The sequence below is a fragment of the Myotis yumanensis genome, unplaced genomic scaffold (genome assembly GCF_028538775.1).
Source record: "Myotis yumanensis isolate MYYU_CA2020_CCGP unplaced genomic scaffold, mMyoYum1.0.hap1 SCAF_1, whole genome shotgun sequence".
NCBI lineage: Eukaryota > Metazoa > Chordata > Mammalia > Chiroptera > Vespertilionidae > Myotis > Myotis yumanensis.
This window is the reverse complement of record NW_027223752.1, coordinates 125,145,776-125,167,315: the sequence shown is the minus strand read 5'-3', so window position 1 is coordinate 125,167,315 and position 21,540 is coordinate 125,145,776. Positions and strand designations below refer to the sequence as shown.

General features: G+C 38.7%; 1 protein-coding gene across 1 annotated transcript in view; it reads right to left on the bottom strand.

Moving 5' to 3' along the window:
* Positions 1–1,742: 1,742 nt before the first annotated feature.
* The window catches only part of MIS18BP1 (MIS18 binding protein 1), a 60,008-nt gene continuing 40,210 nt past the window's right edge, over positions 1,743–21,540 (bottom strand). The window contains exons 12-17 of the mRNA XM_070431565.1: positions 18,280–18,455; positions 16,736–16,896; positions 14,526–14,671; positions 5,808–5,895; positions 2,831–2,882; positions 1,743–2,653 (exon numbers count right to left, since the gene is read on the bottom strand). Of these exons, the coding sequence (XP_070287666.1) occupies positions 2,556–2,653; positions 2,831–2,882; positions 5,808–5,895; positions 14,526–14,671; positions 16,736–16,896; positions 18,280–18,455 (721 nt within the window). The 3' untranslated portion in view covers positions 1,743–2,555. The remainder of the gene's footprint in view (positions 2,654–2,830; positions 2,883–5,807; positions 5,896–14,525; positions 14,672–16,735; positions 16,897–18,279; positions 18,456–21,540) is intronic.

Here is a 21,540-nt window from a genome sequence, read left to right as displayed (position 1 = left end):
TTTACTAGAGGCCTGGTGCATGAAATTCGTACACTTTGGGAGGGAGGTGGTTCCCTCACTTCAGCCTGGCCTGCGCCCTCTTGCAGTCCAGGAGCCCTCGGGGGATGTCCGACTGATGGCTTAGGCCCACTCCTTAGTGCTGCTGTGGAGCCTCTCCCACCTCCACTGCGTGCTCGCCAGCCGTGAGCCTGGCTTCTGGCTGAGCAGTGTCCCCCTGTGGAAGTGCACTGACCACCAGGGAGCAGCTCCTGCATTGAGTGTCTGCCCCCTGGTGCACAGAGCACGTCATAGCAATTGGTCGACTGATCAACTGCCCCCCTGGTGGTCAGTGCACGTCATAAGAAGCGGTTGAGTGGCCTTAGCATATCATTAGCATATTATGCTTTGATTGAATGGATAACCAGACACTTAGCATATTAGGCTTTTATTATACAGACAGTCCTCAGGTTACATTCGACTTGACTTACGTCATTTCGTGGTTACATCGCCATCTCCCATTTATTTATTAAAAAAAAAAAAAGTTCCGTCATTTCGACATATGTACGTATGTGCTTTATGTTTATTATTTATTTACCACAAGTAAAGATCAGGAATTGTTATCTTTCTTTTAAATTTCTTTTTACTGTTTCACTTCCTTACTGCTGTGTATGTGCTCCATGTGAGTGACGTAGGTGGGTTCCGACTTATGGTGAAAATCGCATTATGTCGAGGCATAGGAACTGATCTCTGATGTAACCCAAGGACCTACTCTATAGGATGCTTGCTATATAGAGAGCTCTATTCATAGGTAAGCTGCAATAGCTCTCATTGATAGCACATAGCACTTAACTATCAACCCTATTATCCATCTTATTTTTCTTTTAAGTCCTTAAAGTCTTTCTTTTCCACTTTTAAGTCTTATTTGGAGGTTACCTTAAACCCTACTAGCTTATTTTATGGCCTGATGAAAAGAAATGGGACTGACTGGGAACTTGGCAGGTGGGCTACAATAGAATAGACTGGGAAGGACACAGTTGTTCTGATAGGACACAGTGAATGTGGTGGTGGTAGTGGTCACACTTTGGTTTATGTCAGTCTATTCTATTTCAAAATTATCTTTTTGTTTCCCATTAAACAATTTAAGCAGCTTCTAACTCCTAAAACACCTTCTGTTAACATCAAGCAGCATGGCATTATATTAAATATTGGCAACTTAAATTCTACAACTTTATTTTTTATTTTTTTATTATTTATTATTTTTCATTTTTTAAATATATTTTATTAATTTTTTACAGAGAGGAAGGGAGAGGGATAGAGAGTTAGAAACATCGATGAGAGAGAAACATGCATCAGCTGCCTCCTGCACACTCCCTACTGGATATGTGCCCGCAACCAAGGTACATGCCCTTGATCGGAACCAAACCTGGGACCCTTGAGTCCGGAGGCCGAAGCTCTATCCACTGAGCCAAACCGGTCAGGGCTACAACTCTATTTTTTAGAGCTGCTCTAAAATAACCTTCATTTGTTCCATCCTACATCTACCTGTCAAATCTTTGTGGTAGAAACAAGCAAGGAAGTTTAAAGGAGAATGATCTATCTAACTGCACTATTCTTTTTAAATCTTGTGTTTCTGTAAATCCTATATTATATAAATGATTATTATTGACTAAATTTTTAAGACACAAGAAAATGTATCTTTTTAAGAATTCTGGGTTAAAAAACAGCCAAAACACAAATATTATAAAAGCAAACTAATTTTATTTGAACAACCTAATTGGAGAGAAGGGTAGGTGAACATGTACTGTAACCAGAGGGGAATATTCTATGTCAAATTTTAAAACATAATGGCAGAATAACCTAAAGAGTTTTTTTTTTAAAACAATGTTTACTACAACATAATAACTCCTTATAATGGTAGACCTATTATTATTTGAATGTTTGTCTATTCCAGTCTCTCTAATACTTTTTAATATTTACATATGCTGTGCATGAATATGTAAATAAGGCTTAAGAACTGCAACAAAATCTGTTCTCTGACACTATCTAATAAAATACGGAAAAAGCAATAAATTAAAATTTACATAGGTTCATAGGTATGCCAATCATAAGTTTTAAGAAAAACAATTGGGAGAAAAGAAAGCATAACAAAGTTTCAACAACAAGTAATTTAAGCATCGTATCAACTTTGGCTTACATACCAAGTGGTTAAAAACGCTAATTTCAAGTGTTCATGAATTCAGTAGCTACCAGTACAATCTATCCTTTAAGGGTATCAACATTTTTTTGAAAGATTTTAAAAATTCAGTTTGGATCATGATTTTCTTACAGACTTAGATGCTTATGAGAGACCATTTATACAATAAGCAACACAATTTTCCTTATATTTTTAGTAGGCTGCAGCAATGAGGAATATTATATAGAAGTATCTTTAACTTTGAATACAAACAATAAAACCTTTGACAAGGAGCCCACAATTTCAAAAGAAGCTACTTATAAAGAAAATATAGGTACTCCAAATGAAGGTATGAATAACTGTCTGCTTCTTGATAAAAATACTGGAAATATTTTCTCTTTTACTATGCAGAATCAGAACTTGAAAAATAATAATCTTTCTCTTCTTCATCCAAAGACTCCATAGCATTAGTGAAAAGTTTTCCAATAGTAGAGCTTTCTCCTAAGAAGAATTTAATAAAAATGATGAATACATTTCTAAAAGTAATTTCAATAAAAATAACTAAAAGAAATCAAATGGTAGGTCTGCCCATTTGACAACAGTTAATTTTAGTACCATGTTAATAAAGAGACTGTTCTATAATAGAACCTAGCTACTAAAGAAAGAAATGTGTATTACCTTTGTTAAGTGGGGTTTTTCTTCTTGATGGAGTTGAAAAATCACTTTCCACCTACAAAAAGAGTTTACATTAATAGAAAAATGGTACCTTCTGTGAAACCTGCCTCAAATCTCGACAAAATTAAGCCTGCTTTATCCCCAGAGTACTTATAACAACACCTAGTCTATAATAATAAAAGCGTAATATGCAAATCGACCTAACGGCCAAAGGCTATGGGTGTCAAATGTGATCCGGAAGACCATGCTATGACACCCACTGGCGCCAGGCCAGCCAAGGCGGGTGCAATACGATTGGTCAGGGGCCCCACCATCACCCCATGATCACCCACAGAGGGAGGCCCAGGCCACGGGCCTACAACGGGTGGGTGGGGCCTCCCTCAGCGGGGGTGATCCATTGCAGAGTGAGTCTTTGGGGCGATTAATTGTGGGGTTCCTGGACTGTGAAAGGGCGCAGACCAAGCTGAGGGGACCCCCCCCCCCCCAAGTGCACGAATTTCATGCACGGGGCCTCTAGTCATATTATAATTATCCATGAAATGTCTAATTCTCTTTTAAGATGAATTTATTTGGGGCAAGAACTATGACTTATTCAATGTCGTTTCCCACATTATAAACTTATGCAACAGCAATTAATAAATAGTCTATGGGCCTCTGAAAGTTGCCAAATCTCCTAAGTACTTATGCTATGACATTATATTAGCAACATTTTAAAATTCTCTGTACTTTAAAATCTTTCCTACAATGGCAGTTTATATTATAATCTTTAACTCTATAATGCATGCTTACATAATTAGTGCTTTTAAAACTACTGGCGGGAAACGGGGTGCGGCTGGAAAGGGGGCTGCCCCCACGCCCTTCACGCAACGCATGTTCATGGGGAACCTGGCTCTAAACCATTCGTAGACGACCTGCTTCTGGGTCGGGTTTCGTACGTAGCAGAGCAGGTCCCTCGCTGCGATCTATTGAAAGTCAGCCCTCGACACAAGGGTTTGTAAAAAAACAAACAAACAAAAAAACCCAAAAACTCTTGGCCATAGCTTATTAAAAACTCATTTCTCTGTATTTCTGCCATAATTTTAAATACTTTTGTTTTTCTTAATGGATTATAATTTGAGCTTCAAAATTATATCTTTGTGATTATAAAGATAAAATCTTTATAAAATGATTATAAAGATTATATCTTTATATAATGGTTATCTTTAAAAAATGAAAAGAAACATAATAGAAAAGGAAATATGACAGTATACCCACTAGGCGAAGGGAAGTATTTTAAAACTTGAGATACAAACTCATATTCATAGATTGTAATGTAAATAATTTTTTTCCCTGTGAAATGAGTCAAAACATTATTACATTTTTTAGCTCCAAAATCATTTGGTGAGAGAAACCAGTATCATTATGACCCCCAGTTCCTACCATACATGAAAAAAATGAAATTAGAAAGCTCAAGTGGCTTGCTTCACCACAAAGCTGGTATAGGGAGTCAAACCTTGACATCTGAATTTTTAACACTACATAAATCCTTTGCTCTTTCTATCCTCACACATTGGCTACAAAATATTAATCTATGAAAAAATGGGGCTAAATCACAAAGATATAACTTTGAAGCTCAAATTATAGTCCATTAAGAAAAACAAAAGTATTTAAAATTATGTCAGAAATACAGAGAAACTAGTTTTTAATAGGAAGGGTCCTTATACATATATCCATATGAACTGTTTCTCATTTTGCAGAGAACAGTGGACTAGGGTCTTGCTACTACTCAGTATGGTCCATGGATCAGCAGCAGGGGCATCACCTGGAGGTTGCTAGAAATGCAGAATCTCAAACCTACTAGATCAGATTTAACAAGATCCGTAGGTGACTGCCATGCACATTAAAGTTTGAGGCAACCCAACTTCTTATTGGCAAATCAGACACTAGAAGACAAGTCTTCTCACTATGTTAAGGTGATTCCTGGTCCTTTACAACAAACCAAAATTTCATTTTCATAAGTAATGTGAGACGAAAAGGGGAATCTGAAAACACCAAGAGGGAGGCTGCCTACAGAGATTTCTTTTGAAGAATTTAGTCTCCAGGCTAATTTTCAACCAAGCTCCCAGAGGTATCATTTCCTGTGGACAAGTGAAGCCCACAAAGATTGGATGTGATTAATCCCAATGTTTAGTTTACAGACTCTCTGAGAGGAATTTTACTCTGGGCAAGTATACAATATAAATATTTCAACATGGGTGAGGGAGGAAGAGGTGTCCATAACTTGGTCAGAAGGAATATACCTTCAGGGAATAAGGCAGTCATTTCCCATTCTACTACCACCATAAACTATCATTCTCTAAGATTAGTTATTTACTTTGAAGAAATCTGAGGTGAATTAGCTTTTCTAGAATGAGTATAAGTTATCCAAAGTAAAATCAAACAAAATTTTAAAATTAATTCAAGAGGATAAAGGATTCTCTCAATTTTTTTATCAAAGGGATACAGATCATTATTAAAGCAAGGCTGAGTTAAAATTTTTTCTATAATTTTAATATTGATCTACATATGTATATTAGCTGAATTTCAAAAACATTTAGAAGCTGCATGGGATTTGATGAAGTTTCTTATTCTATAATAGTCATAACTCAGTCTGGATGATTCCCCAATCATTGAACAGATACGCTTTTGTGTCTTGCCTGAAATGTCCTTCCCTAACCTGTAATTGCTTTTCCCACCCTATCTGACTCTTTGAATGAACATTTTTACCATTTTCACTTTCCTCAAATACTATAGTCAATCACCTGCCATCTGTAATTAACAGCACTTAGGTACTTACTTCACTCACAACCTCATATTACCATTTACTTATATTAATTAGGCTGTAAGTAACTTGAGGGTAAGGCCTGTTACATAACTTGTAACTCCCGCAGTTTGCCATGTATTATAGTTGTTCCATAAATACACGTTGAATAAATCTGGTGTGAAGAATAAAAATACTTACTGTTTTCTTCTTGATATTGCCCCAGACAACACCACCTTTATTTTTATGCTTTTTTTGCATGTGAAAAACATATTTATCACAGTCATTCCTGTTTGAATAAAAAATAATTGCAAGTCAACATTAACTACCATAATTTTATCCATAGATTGAAGAATTGACAAAATTAGTGTTTCCATTTCTAAAAAGTGCGTTTTCACTAACATTTTTAAAGACAATGGTGTACCCAGGAAGATGGACAAAAAGCTTTGAAGATTTAAAGGAAATGGAAATACCAGATAAGAATATTCTGGAAATTATGGATTTGCATGTTCATTGTCCCATTTGTGCTCTTTCCAGGCTCTATCTTGCTGCTGCTGCTTTTTCAAAACTCACTGTGACTTCTTATCCCTGAATTCCCTTTTGTTATAGCTTTCACTCCTTTCTCCTGGTCACTTCCTTCCCTAATCCAGATTGAATCTTGAAGTTGATAACTTTAAGGTGATGAAAACCCTTAATTAATTTATAGCATCAAACTGTGTTGAGTCTTCAATTCAGTGTACATCTATGAAGTTTTTTTTCATTTCTTTTTACCTCATCTTTTTTTGTTAATTCTCATGGGAGGATATTTTTCCCATTAAAGGGGGAGAGAGGGAGAAGGAGAGAGAGAAATAATGTGAGACACACACACTGATTGGTTGTCTCTTCCATGAGCCCCAACCAGGACTGGGGATCCAACCTGCAACCCAGGTATGTGCCCTTGAGCAGGGAATGGAATCTGTGACACGTCAGGGCTTTACCTTATCTATTTTTTATTTTCTTTTATAATTCTTACTAGAGGCCCGGTGCACAAAAATTTGTGCACTGGACGGGGGGGAGGCGGGAGAGGGGGTCCCTCAGCCCGGCCTGTGCCCTCTCGCAGTCTGGGACCCCTCAGGAGATAACAACCTGCTGGCTTAGGCCTGCTCCCGGGTGGCAGAGGGCAGGCCCAATCCCTAGGTGCAGCCCCTGGTCGGGCTCAGAGCAGGGCTGATTGGGGAGTGGGGGCGCTGCCCCTTGCCATGCACAGAGCAGGGCGGATTGGGAGGTTGCGATGCCACCCTCAGTCACGCTCAGGGTAGAGCCGATTGGGGGGTTGGCGCACCACCCCCTGTCACACTCAAGGCAGGGTCGATGGGGAGGTTGCAGTGCCACCCCCTGTCACGCACAGAGCAGGGCCCATCAGGGGGTTGGGGCACTGCCCCCTGTCACTCACAGAGCAGGGCCCATCAGGGGGTTGGGGCACTGCCCCCTGTCACTCACAGAGCAGGGCCAATCAGGGGGTTGGGCGCTGCCCCCTGTCACGCACAGAGCAGGGCCAATCAGGGGGTTGGGGCACTGCCCGCCACCCGCCCCCCTGTCACGCACAGAGCAGGGCGAATCAGGGGGTTGGGGCGCCGCCTCTATCACCCACAGAGCAGGGCCGATCAGGGGGTTGGGGTGCCGCCACTGTCACACTCAGGGCAGGGCCGATGGAGAGGTTATGGCTCTACCCCATCACACATAGAGCAGGGCCCGTGGGGGGGTGGGGGTTTGGGGCTCCACCCCCTGTCACACACAGAATAGGGCCGATCAGGGGGTTGGGGCACCGCACCCTGTCACACACAGAGCAGGGACGATCAGGGGGTTGGGACGCCGCCCCCTGTCACACACAGAGCCACAGAGCGATCAGGGGGTTTGGGCGCTGCACCCTGTCACGCTGATCCGGTGCCAGGAGGCCCCTCGGCTCCACTGATCCCGGTGTTGGGAGGCATATTACCCTTTTACTATATAGGATAGAGGCCTGGGGGCCGGCTGGTTTGCCCTGAAGGGTGTCCTGGATCAGGGTGGGGGTCCCCACTGGGGTGCCTGGCCAGTCTGGCTGAGGGGCTGAGGGCTGCTTTCAGGCTGGCGGTTGTTAACTGAAGCTCCCAACCGCTCCTTTTTTTCTTTTTTTTTTTTATTCTGGGCCAGCTTTAGCTCTGGCTCTAGCTCTGAGGCTGCCGCTGCTGGTTTGTTTACCATTCTATAATCGAAACAATGTATAACTTCAGCTCTGAGATCCCGGCCGGCTATATTTGTTACAAAGTTTCAAACTGCCAGCTCAGAGGCCGGCAGCGCAGGCAGGGAACGTTGGAGTCTGCAGTCCCTGGAGCAAGCAAGCCTCATGTTCGCTTCCAGCTGCCTGGCTGCCGGCCGCCATCTAGGCTGACAGTTAATTTGCATAAGGATATGCTGATTAGCCAATGGGAAGGGTAGCGGTCGTACGCTAATTACCATGTTTCTCTTTTATTAGTGTAGATTAATTTAAATGCTATCTTATTGTTGACAGTATTACAAATGTCCCCTCACCCTCCTCTAACATCCCCCTCCTCCCAGCCCCTGCCCCTCCCATGCCTTTACCACACTATTGTCTGTATCCATTGGTTATGCATATATGAATATGAATTCTTTGGTTAAACTGTTCCTGTTTCCCCTCCCCTCCCCTCTGAGATACCTTATCTCTTAACCCTCTTTCCTAGCATATAGACTTGATTCATAATTTACAGATGAAAATTAAAGCCAAACAGAATGGTTGTTCTCATTTTCCCCTACAATTTCAAGTCTTTTTTTTTCCCCCAAGGTAAATACCAGCTGAGCACCAATTCTTTTTCTTGGCTCCAAGATATCCTATATGATTATCTGTTCCTTTGTGACTATTTGGGAGCAACCTTAAAGGTGTGACATGTAGAAATTTGTAAATGTGTGACTGTATTAAGATATAATGTGTACCACAAGCACTCCTGCATATTACACAAAGCAATATACAGGTTTAATGCAATCACCATAAAAATCCCAATGACCTTTTTTCTTTTTTTGATCAATCCTCACCCAAGAATATTTTTTTAGAGACAGTGGAGGTGGGGGGTGGAGGTGGAGGGCGGGAAACATTGATGTGAAAGAGACACATCCACAGGTGCCCTGATCTGGGTCAGGTATTAACCCCTAGAGTGCCCGAGAGCACGATCGCGCTCCTGTCTTTCGCCAAAAGTGCCAGGAGCGCTATCAAAGCTTCGAAATGGCGTCCAGTTCTAAGTCTGCTTTTATTAGTGATGATGATATTGCTAAATATGTCAATGTAGTAAAGGTTTCCTTAAGTTTTTGAATATGTACTTCATTTACTTGCGACTCAATTTTTTTCCTAAACTGCTGTAAAATCAGCAAAAAATGCCTTGGCAATTTTAGCATAGTTCCTAGGATATTGGTTGGCACTCAAAGGGTTAAACCTGCAACCCTTCAGTGCATGAGCCCATACTCTAACCACTGACATTTTTTAAAGAAATAGAACAAAAAAAAATAATCAGATATGTATGGAACCATACAAAAGACCCCTAATAGCCAGAGAAATCCTGAGGAAAATGAAAAAAGCCAGAGGTGTCACACTACCTGACTCAACGATAATGAAAACAGCATGGTATTGGAAGAAAAACAGACACACAGACCAATGGAACAGAACTGAGAGCCCAGAAATAGAACCACATATATATGGGCAAAAACTTTTTTACAAAGAGCTGAAAACACACAATGGAGAAAAGCCTCTTCAATAAATGGTACTGGAAAAATTGGAAAGCCATTCAAAAGAATGAAACTAGTCTACTGCTTGTCCCCATGTACAAAATTAATTCAAAATGAATCAAAGACCTAAATATAAGATCTGAAACAATATACTATATAGACAAAAACAGCTACTAAACTTGGTTATAGAGGACATTTTATGAACTTGATCCCAAAAGCAAGGGAAATAAAACAAACGATGGGGCTATATCAAGCTAAAAAGCTTCTGCATAGCAAAAGGAACCAATAACAAAACAAAAAGGCATCCAAGCAAATGGGCAATAATATCTGCAAATAGCTCTGACAAGGAGTTAATATAAAGATGTCCAACCTCACTAGCTACTAGGTAAATGCAACTCAAAACTACAATGAGATATCACCTCAACCTATTAGAATGGCTATTATCAATAAAATAGGTAATAAGCGTTGGAGAGGTTGTGGAGAAAAAGGAACCTTCCTTCATTGCTGGAGGGAATGTAGACTGGTATAATCACTATGTAAAACAGTATTGAGGATCCTCAAAAAATAATTGAGTTACCATATGACACAGCAATCCCTCTCCTGGGTATCTACCTTAAATATCAGGACATTTATTTGCAAAGACATATGCACTCCTATGTTCATTGCAGCATTATTCATGATGGCCAAGACATGGAAACAACCAAAGCATCCTCCTACAGACGACTGGATAAAGATGTGGCACATACTATGGAAAACTACTCGGCCATAAGAAAAGATGCAATTCTGCTATTTGCAACAACACGGATGTTGAGAATATCATGCTAAGCAAAATAAGTCAGAAAAAGCTAAGAACAACATGATTTCACTCATGTGGATATAAAACTGAAACTTATAGACACAGATAACAGTATGGTGGATACTGAAGGAAGAGGGTTGGGGGAGGGTAAGTAAAGGGTAAAGGGGACTAAATATATGGTGAAGGAAGATGATTTGACTTTGAATGGTGGGCACACAATGCAATATACAGGTGGTGTATTATAGATATGTACACTTGAAACCTATAGAATCTTATTAACCAATGTCACCCCAATAAATGTAATTAATTAAAAGTAAAAGATTGAAAAAAATATAATGTGTACCACAAATATTGTTGTGTAGCAAGTGAATAAGCCTAGTCAGTTCAGGATCACTATCTCATGAGTCTGTTGTCCTGTACAAAGGAATCACTTCTGAAATGATAAAAACTATTTCATAATTTAAAACTGTTAAAAAAAAAGGGGGGGGGGAGTCAACTAGAGCTGGTTCAATTTAAGAAATAGTGAAGAAGACCTAGGAAACTCATGTTTTAAATTATGAAAAAAGCCCAGCCAGCTTGGCGTAGTGGTTGAGCATCGACCTATGAACCAGGAGGTCATGATTCCATTCCTGGTCATAGCACATACCTGGGTTTCGAGCTCAATCCCCAGTGTGGGGCGTGCAGGAGGCAGCCCATCAATGATTCTCTCTCATCACTGAAGTTTCTATCTTTCTGTCCTTCCTCCCTTCCTCTCTAATATCAATAAAAATATATTTAAAAAGTAAAATATGAAAAAAAGTTTTAGGAAATATATTCATTATATGAGTCCATCATGTGCTCTATAAGAAAAATTGTCCTTTTTCTTTAATTATAAAAGTGATTAAAAACAAACCCACACCAGTATAATTCTATAATTTAGAGATAATAGCTGGTGATATTTTGGTCAAGTAATTTCCTTTCTCTTATGAATGTGTTATGTAAATTGAGATCATAATATGTAGTTTTGATTCCTAGCTTTAAAACCTTTTATTCACTGAACATTATTCTGTCATTAAAAATTCTTGAAGCATGACTTTTGTTACATATTATTCTATTATATGGACAATTTCTAATTTCTTAACTTTTCTTACTATTGGACATTGAATTTAATTCCAAATTTTCAGTATTATGCTTTGTGATATACATCTTTGCTCATACAAATGTCTATGTCTACTTGCCCCAATTTTTTATTTTTGTAGAACTCAGTAATTATATTATTGGGGGTATGTGTTGTTTCTTTTTTAAATTTATTTCAGAGAGAGAGAGGAAGGGAGAGGGAGAAAGAAACATCAATTGGTTGCCTTTCCTACGTGACTGTACTGACTGGGATTGAACTCATGACCTGGGTATGTGCTCTGACTGGGAATTGAGCCCGCCACTCCTCCGTGCATGGGCTGACAGTCCAACAGCCAGGGCAGAACTCACTAATTAAAGGGCCAAAAGGAATTAGTATTTTAATGCCTTTCATTTGGCCAAAATGGTTAACAAAAACTGTCCAAAATGATCCTCTCAATATACTTTCACCTGCACTAAATACTAAATCACAAGTAAACAAAAAATAATTTGTGGATGGATAGGGAAAATTGTTTTTGTCAAATAAATGCAAATTGAAGTTCCATCAGGCTTCATTGAGAATACTGAATACAGTATTTTGAAACATTGTCATTTGGCTCCTGCCCCTCACACTCCATGGAGATGGTTCTTACTAGATCAGCATATGGGATAGCCTATTTTTAGACCTATCACTTTCCATCTTTTCTGTGTAACATTTTACTGTTGGCCATCCCTATTTTTCTTGATATTATTTATATTTCAAACTAGAGGCCCGGTGCACGAAATTTGTGCGGGGGGTGGGGGGGTGCCCCTCAGCCAGGCCTGTGCCCTCTCGCTCCCCTAATGTGGGCCTCAGCTGGCAATTGGATATCCCCTGAAGGTTCCTTAGGGCTGTTGTGGAGGCAGGAGAGGCTCCCGCCACCACCATTGCGCTCACCAGCCATGAGCCTGGTTTCTGGCTGAACGGTGCTCCCCCTGTGTGACTGCACTGACCATCAGGAGGCAGCTCCTGCATTGAACATCTGCCCCCTGGTGGTCAGTGCGCATCATAGTGACCTGTTGTTCTGCTGTTCGGTCGATTTGCACATTAGGGTTTTATTATATAGGCTAGTTCCTATATTTGTATAGTTCAAAATTCAAAGTCTCCCAAGATAGCTTAGTTTCTCCCCCAAGGGATCATCAGTGTTTTCAGTCTATGTATCCTTTCACAGATATTTAATTAAAGCAATTATGAACAAATATACACTCTCATGTATATCATACCTATATACATAAATGGCAACACATAATTCAATGTATATAACTTTTTCACCTACTATATTGTGGGCATTTTACCATAGTAGTACATAAAGAAATTCCTCATTAATTTCTATAGCTATATAATGTACCAGAAGTTACTTGATTAGTCCCTATTTATGGACATTTGAGTTGTTTTCAGTATTTTGCCATTATAAATAATATTTCAAGGAATAAGCTGAACATTCACAATTCTAAAAGTAGGCTTGCTAAGTTAAAGAGCATGTGCATTTATAAATTTGATATATATAGACAAACTGCTGCTTGCAGAGATTGACTAATTTACCTTTTTGCTAGTAATTCATGAGAATGACTTTCCAAATTTGTAGGAGTGCTGTATCAGGGAAATTAGCCTTTTTCCTGTGATGAGTTCCACATATTCCTTTCTCAAATTGTCATTTGTGGTTTTTTTAAATTAAATTTATTGGGATGATATTGGTTAATAAGATTATATAGGTTTCAAATGGTCATTATAATAAATCATCTGTATATTGCATTGTGTGCGCACCACCCAAAATTTAGTCTCCTCCTGCAATCATCTATTTGACCCCTCTACCCACTCTAGTAACTACCATGTGTTCATGAGCTTTTGTTTTGTTCATTCATTTGTTACTTTCTATTATATATACTACAGATGAGTGAAATCATGACTCTTGGCCTTTTCTGTCCAACTTATTTCAATGAGCATGATACTCAAGATCTATCCAGGGAGCCCTGGCCAGTGTGGCTCAGTTTGTTGGGTGTCATCCCATATAACAAAAGGTTACTGGTTCCATTCCCAGTCAGGGCACATGCCCAAAATGAAGACTGGATCCCTGGTGGGGGGTGCACAGGAGGCAGATGGTCAATGTTCTGGTTTCACATCAATGTTTTTCTTTCTCTTCCTCTCCCTTCCTCTCTAAAAATCAATATACACACACATACACACACAAAAGATCCATCCATGTTGACACAAATGGCAATATTTCATCTTTTCTTATGACTGAGTTCATTGTATATATGTAACACATCTTCTTTATCCAATCATCCATCAAAGGACACTTGGGTTGTTTCCATGTCTTGGCCATTGTGAATAATACAATGAATATAGGGGTACCTGTATATTTACAAATTTTCATTTTTTGAGTAGATGCCATGAAGAGAGATTGCTGGGTCATATAGCTCTATTCTTAATTTTTTTGAGGAACCTCCATCCTGTTTTCCATAATGGTTGTATAATTTACGTTCCCACCAGCAGTGTATGAGGGTTCCTTTTTCTCTACATCCTCTCCAACAACAGTTATTTTTTTTTTTAGTCCCTTGATTGTTTATGTTTGATAGGTACCAAATGAAACTTTTTTTAATATACTGGACTACATTCTTTTTGTTAGTGGCTTCTGGGTCTTCCATCATAGTGAGAAAGACCTTCACTAATCTAAGACTATAAAATAATTCTCCAAGGTTATTTTAGGTATATTTTATAGTTTAATTTTTCACATGTAAAACTTTGATCCAGTGGGAATTTATTCTGATGTAAAGTGTGAGCTGTGTCCCAACATTACGGAATAACATAACTGCTTGCTCAAACTCTCCATCCTTGACTTCTAGGAACTATTCTTTTTTTTTTTTTTTTAATTTTTTTAAAAAAAATATATTTCATTGATTTTTCACAGAGAGGAAGGGAGAGAGACAGAGAGCCAGAAACATCGATGAGAGAGAAACATCAACCAGCTGTATATATGTATATATGTAACACATCTCATGCACATCTCCCACTGGGGATGTGCCCGCAACCCAGGTACATGCCCTTGACCAGAATCGAACCCGGGACCCTTCAGTCCACAGGCCGACGCTCTATCCACTGAGCAAAACCGGTTTCGGCTAGGAACTATTCTTGATTTTTAATATATAATGACTCTTCTCATTACTGACATTTATTCTCTTCAACTCATGAAATGTTAAATATTGATGCACAGAATTACAGTATCTTATGCATAAATATGTACCTGTTTATAGAGGCTAGCATTCCAGGACTGACATGCTGACACTGAGGAGTTTTTGCCAGTGGAAAGATAACTGAGGATGGAGTTGTTGGATTTCTGTCCATATTTGGAAGAATATCCTCTTCTTGACTGTACTGGAAATTTGGCAACTAGAATACAAATATTCATTATCAGCAGGCACCCCTAATAATAAAATTCTTCATCACAAAATGTTTTTGGAGGGCTTTGTTTTTTCTGCCTTATAATTTCCTGAGATAATGAAAAATATTAGTAGGCAAAGAAGAGAGCCTTGTCCTCTAAAAAACTTGGTTGTGTAAAATGAAGACAATGATACCTGTTTCTAAAAGTTGTATAGACCAGGGGTCAGCAAATGTGTTCTGTAGAGTCAGATAAGTATTTTCACTTTGTGGTCCATACAGTCTCTGTCACAACTACAGGATTATGCTGGTTGTAGCTTGAGGCAGCCACAGCCAACATGTAAACAATGTTCCTGTCTGTGCTCCAATAAAATTTTGTTAACAAAAATAGGTGGTATGTTAGATTTGGCCCATGGGCCATAGTTTGCTGACCTCTGTGTAGACAGAACAAAATAAAACTGTGATTCATTTACTGAATAGTACCAAGTAGTATTAAACCTTTTGTCTATACAGTTATATATCCAATAAATAATTCAATCCTTAAGATTTTACCTACCTTTATATTAAAACCATACAGAAAGTGGACTTATGCCACAGAAAATGAACTACTTTACTGCTTTCTATTTGTATTTTATTACCTTTAGTTTTAAATTGTTGAGACTATTACATTTTGGCCAAAACATATATAGAACCTGAAATGATGGTGGAATAATATAATGGGTACAACGCCGAAGGACCACATTGTTGTGCAGAGAACACAGTAAGAACCTCAGATGGCTCCCTTAAAATGCCTACCTTTATAACCTGTATAGATAAAAGGGGGCCCAGATAATGATACTAAATTATTAAAGCATTATGTAGCCTTTAAAAATTGAAGATTATTTAACAATATTAAAAAATGAGTATATGAACCTGGCTGGCGTGGCTCAGTAGCTGAGCGACGAACTATGAGCCAGGAGGTTGCGGTTTGATTCCAAGTTGATTGCGGGCTCCATCCAGTGTGGGGTGTGCAGGAGGCAACCGATCATTGATTCTCTCTCATCATTGATGTCTCTCTCTCTCTCTCTCTCTCTCTCTCTCTCTCTCTCTCTCCCCCCTTCCTCTCTAACAATCAATAAAAACATGAGTAGATGAAAAAAGTACCCTTACGTCTAGCTCACCAAAATTCAATTTTTACACTTAATAGTTCAGCTGTCTAGATCCATCTATCTTCGTACTACTTTAATCTTAATATCTTTAACAGTTTCAAATTTGTACTTAATATTTGTCCTGTATTTCACTATGTTTATGAAGAATATTCTTAGTTGATATATGGATTGTAGGGTGTATTCCTTTCTGTATAAAAATAAACCTGCAATGATTATTATCTTTGTGAAGATTTTTGACATCATTTCAATTTTTTAGGATAAACTCCCATGAGTAGAATTAATCTTTATGGCTCTCATATGTTGCCATAATGCTTTCCAAAGGTATGAGTCAACTCTGCATCCACTGATGCATGACTGTATCAACATCTCCATTGCTTTTTGTTAGTGGATATTTGAACTTATTTTTTAAATTATTCTGTAATTTAGAAGGTATACTTACATAGTAACATTAAAATGAGTTTTTTATATCATATTATTGGCTTTGTTTTATTTGTTGCAAATATTTTATCCTAATCATGAAGTTTTTAGTTATGTGATTTTTGATACTACAAAAATTCTTTGACATTCAAACCTGTCAATCTTGTGTTGTCACTGATTTTACTTTATAGTAATTTACTGTACAGTGAGTAATAATCTTTTATCACTCTCAAAAAAAAGTTTGTCTCATTGTATATGGAATTTTAAATATACACATTTGGCATATTTCTGGGTTTTCTTTTTGGTTCTACAAATGTTACCTTGGAACCTCATTGAAGGGTAGACTCTATACAATGATGAGAATGGCCTGTACTGGCTCATGTCTGTGAAGACTATCAATCCTTTGCCTAAATATTAGGGATGAACACTAACCATATATAACAATAAGATAAAAATCAATATAGAGAAAACAATATAAAAAAAAACAGTATCATGGATTTAAGACTCTTACCAGCACTCTTTGTTTCTTAAAAGGTGTTGTGCTAAAAAAATCATCATGGTCATCTTTTGGCAACTGCTCCAGAAAATCCCTCATCTGCTTCTTCCTTTTAAGAGTTCCCACTTTGGCAGTTATCTTAATAGTTTGCTTCTTATCGGAATCACCTCTCTTGCCTTAAGAGTCAGCAAAACATTTTGGTAAGAACCTGGTCATTAGAATAACTGCTCTAGAGTTAACAAACTTGACAAAATCTAAACTGTGTATTCATATTAAGTAAATTCTGCCTCTATTATATACAGGTTTTTTCTATAACAAGGGATCCTTTCTACACTGGGATCTGTGCGATATCATTAGCCCGCAAGATACTCCTGAAGAAAATACATGTAAGATACATGTAGGCAGGGTTTGGTTAAAAAGGTCTTAATCTTGTGAGAAAGGTTATCTCCCATACTCCTCTTACTGATACCTAATTTATTGATTCTGCTAAAATATAAAGCACATTTAATTATGACAGGGATACTGGACACACCCCAAAGTTTAGAATAGGACTTCTCTAGCATAAACCTTGGGCAGAAGAGTACACTCCTGGAAGCCATGAAAACTAAATTTATTCTGATAATGAAAACCTGCCTTGGGGACCCTACCCAAGTGGCCTGAAATTAAATTAGACTCTTAGAATAATCCAAATACAGATAATCTTTGCAATTCTTTCTAGTTTTAAAGTTTTAAGAAAACATCTACAGCACTGGCCGGTTTGGCTCAGTGGTTGGAGCATCGGCCAATGGACTGAAGGGTCTCGGATTCCATTTCTGGTCAAGGGTACATATCTCCGCTGCAGCAAGTTCAATCCCCTGCCCAGGTTGGGGCCCACGTTAGAGGCATCGAATTGATGTTTCTCTCTCCCCACTTCCTCCCTCCCTTCTACTCTCTAAAAATCAAAACAATAAAAAAAAAAAATCTATAAGACACTTGGATACCCCCATCTAATAAAAGAGTAATATGCAAATTGACCATCACTCCAACACACAAAATAGCCAACCATACGTGGACATAAGATGGCCTGCAGGGGATGGCAGTTGGGGGGGACCAGGTCTGTAGGGGAGGGCAGTTGGGGGTGACCTGGCCAGCAGGGGAGGGCAATTAGGGGCAATCGGGCCGGCAGGGGAGCAGTTAGGCGTCGATCAGGCTGGTAGGCAGAAGCGGTTAGGGGCAATCAGGCATGCAGGCAGGCAAGTGGTTGGCAGCCAGCTGTCCTGGATTATGAGAGGGATGTCTGACTGCCCGTTTAGGCCAGATCCCAATCAGACCTAAACGGGCAGTTGGACATCCCTCGAGGGGTCCCAGATGGGAGAGGGTGCAGGCTCAGCTTAGGAACACACACACACACACACACACACACACACACACACCCTGTGCACAAATTTCGTACACCGGGCCTCTAGTATAAATAAATAAATAAATAAATAAATAAATAAATAAATAAATAAAATACATCTAGTGAGTTATTATAAGTTGATACAGAAAACTAGGAAAAAACTATTTACTACAAAGTTTACCATTCTTTTGGCCTTTGGGATTGATTGGCTTTTTCTTAGTGACATGTTTCTGGAATCCATTTCCTTGGGAATCTTCCATGTATTTTCTCTGGCATTCTTCAGCAGATCGAGAACCTACAGCCATAGCAACATCTGACCAGAAACCAGGTTTGTGCTTGGGAAGAGATGCAAAAGCACTATGGAAGACCAAATCCAGTTAAAGAATAAGAAAAAAACAAAACAAAACCTGAATGCATACCACTAAATCAATCAGATTTACTGAGCTAAAGGGATTTTACCAAAATCACTCTACTTAACTATTTAGAAAGAAGATAACACCCTATACTCAATAACTTACTCTACTGCTTTAAAAAATATGATGACATAACAACATCTAGTAGATGCATTGTTTTAATCTGAAAAATTATCTCCAATCTCAAGGTATTTCTTCCCAAATCCAACAAATCAGTGATTTGATTTTGGGGGGTGGGGGCTCTAACATGACTAACTTTTCTACGTTGTTGCTCAAATATTACTGGTACTAAATATATTGAAAGATGAGCTCTGAGTTCATATACATTCCAGGTTATGTGTTATGCTTGGCTTGCTTTCATTATAGTATTACAGTTTATAGAACAGAATATTTTAGATATAATACTTAAGGGAAATGAAAATTGAAAGAGAAAAAAAAACACAAGTCAATATAAGGTAGTTCTCCAATTTAACAAATGAGTTACATTCTAATAGTTCATTTGTAAATTAGTATTTAGAACCAGGTACCCATATTACTACACCACCACTCACTTTGAAGATATTTTATAATGCAGTGTTGTACTGATACATTTTTAACAACCAGCTATCTGGGTTTAAAAAATCCTTCTTTGCAGTATTGCAAATTTCCATATTGTAAATACCCCCAATGTGGCTGATTTCAAGCTACCAACATGATGTCACTGAATGAGGAATAAGAAATGTGCCATGGCACACCATTATATAAAATATCTACCTTACAGGTATAATAGCTGTAAAGAACCTTAAGGGTATACATAATAATAAACTGTACTAAAATAATTAGGAAGTGATGAGTTTAGAGTATCATTGTTTTTAATAAATTCTTTAATATTGTGGTGGTTATTAATCCTCACCCAAGGATATTTTTCCTAGTGATTTTTAGAGACAGTGGAAGGGATGGAGGGAAGTGGGGGGAAACAGAAATATCGATGTGAGACACATCGATTAGTTGCCGCCTGCATGCACCTCCACAGGGGCTGGGGATCAAACCTGCAACCCAGGTACATCCCTTTGACCAGGAATTGAACCAGAGTGCTTTGATGGGTGGGCCAACGTTCTAACCACTGAAAAACACCAGCTAAGGATAAATTTATTTTTTTAATGACTATTAAACAATTAATTTGTAGAATCAATTTGTAGAAATCAGCTCTTGTGAACAGGTACCAGCTAATCATAGAATACCATTCACTCCATGCACAAAAGAATACTTATGGGTATTAAACATTGTTAATGAATTACCTACTCTTTTGCATAATTAATCACTAAAAAAGATTTGAGCTCTAACTTCCCTATTTGTGTACATAGGTAATTTTCAAGTCTGAAATCGCCTAAAAGGGCTCTTTTATTATAATAAAAATACTTAATGCATTTAACAACAAACTAATGTGTCCTCCCAGACAATTTTAAAAGGCAAATTTAATCATGTCACTCCAGTGCTACTTAAAACTCACTTCATTATTCTTAACATAAAAACCAAAATATCCTATATAATAAAAGGCTAATATGCAAATTGACCAAAGGGAGGAATGATTGGTCACTATGACACTCACTGACCAACAGGGGGCAGACACTCAACGCAGGAGCTGCCCCCCCAACCCCTGTGGCCAGTGCGCTCCCACAGGGGGAGCGCTGCTCAGCCTTCAGAAGCCAGGCCCACGGCTGGGGAGTGCAGTGGCAATGGTGGGAGCCTCTCCTGCCTGCACATCAGTCGGACATCCCCCGAGGGCTCCTGGACTGTGAGAGGATGCAGGCTGGGCTGAGGGACCCCCCCCTCCCCCGCACAAATTTCATGCACTGGACCTCTAGTTTAATATGACTTCCATTGTTCCTTGCCTGACTATCCAGTCTCATCCTGTACTGTTCTTCCCTCACTTTCTGTACTCTAGACATTTTGGCTTTTTAGTATTTCTAATTATGCACTTCCTTTCTACTTTTACATACTGTTCTATTTAAAATGTACTTATCATAAAGCTTGGGCTTAAATAATTCTTATCCTTTAGTTCAAGTATCTGTCTGAGCCAAGTTAGATTTCTCTGATACACATTCTTATAAATTTCTTACAGTGATTATAGTTATTATTCCCTAACTGTCTATCATACTAGGTTATAAGCATGATGTAGCATACAAAGCAGTCGGCTGCAAATAAGAATCACTTGAGGAGTGCCCTGGCCAGTGTGGCTCAATTGACTGGAGTGTCATCCTGTACATCAAAACCTGTTGCAGTGGTTCTCAACCTTCCTAATGCCGTGACCCTTTAATACAGTTCCTCATGTTGTGGTGACCCTCAATTTCATTGTTACAAATTGAACATAATTAAAGCATAGTGATTAATCACAAAAACAATATGTAATTATATATGTGTTTTCCGATGGTCTTAGGCGACCCCTGTGAAAGGCTCATTTGACCCCCAAAGGGGTCTTGACCCACAGATTGAGAACCGCTGCCTAATGGGTTCGATTCCAGGCTGGAGTTTTGATCTGCATGCAGGGGGCAGCTGATCGATCAATGTTTCTCTCTCTAAAACACACACAGGCCTCCTGACCCCCCAAAAAAACAAAAAACAAAACAGATACTTGAGCTTATAGCAAAAATGTAAGCAAGTAAATAAGCAAACAAGTATAATAAACAGATTCATAGACTCTATCCCTGAAGATTTCAATTTAGTAGGTCTGTGGTGGCAATACTTTGCATTTTTGAGAAAGAGGCATCATATCTGAGTGAGTGGTAGAAATGGAAGATGACAAGGGAAGGTTACAAAGAGGAGATGACATAAAAGCTGGTGGATAAAAAACAGGTGAAAATAAGGCAACTACCCTGGCAAAGAAATGAAGATGAGGAAACAAGACATAGGGTTATGGAATGAAAAATAGTTCAATTTATAACATGGCAAATTTCAAAAGGAATGCCTGCTGGTCAGAGGTCTGAAAAAAATCCCCATGCTACCTATCCTTTTGTTGTCATCCACCAAAACAACACTGCCAATCCCTGATC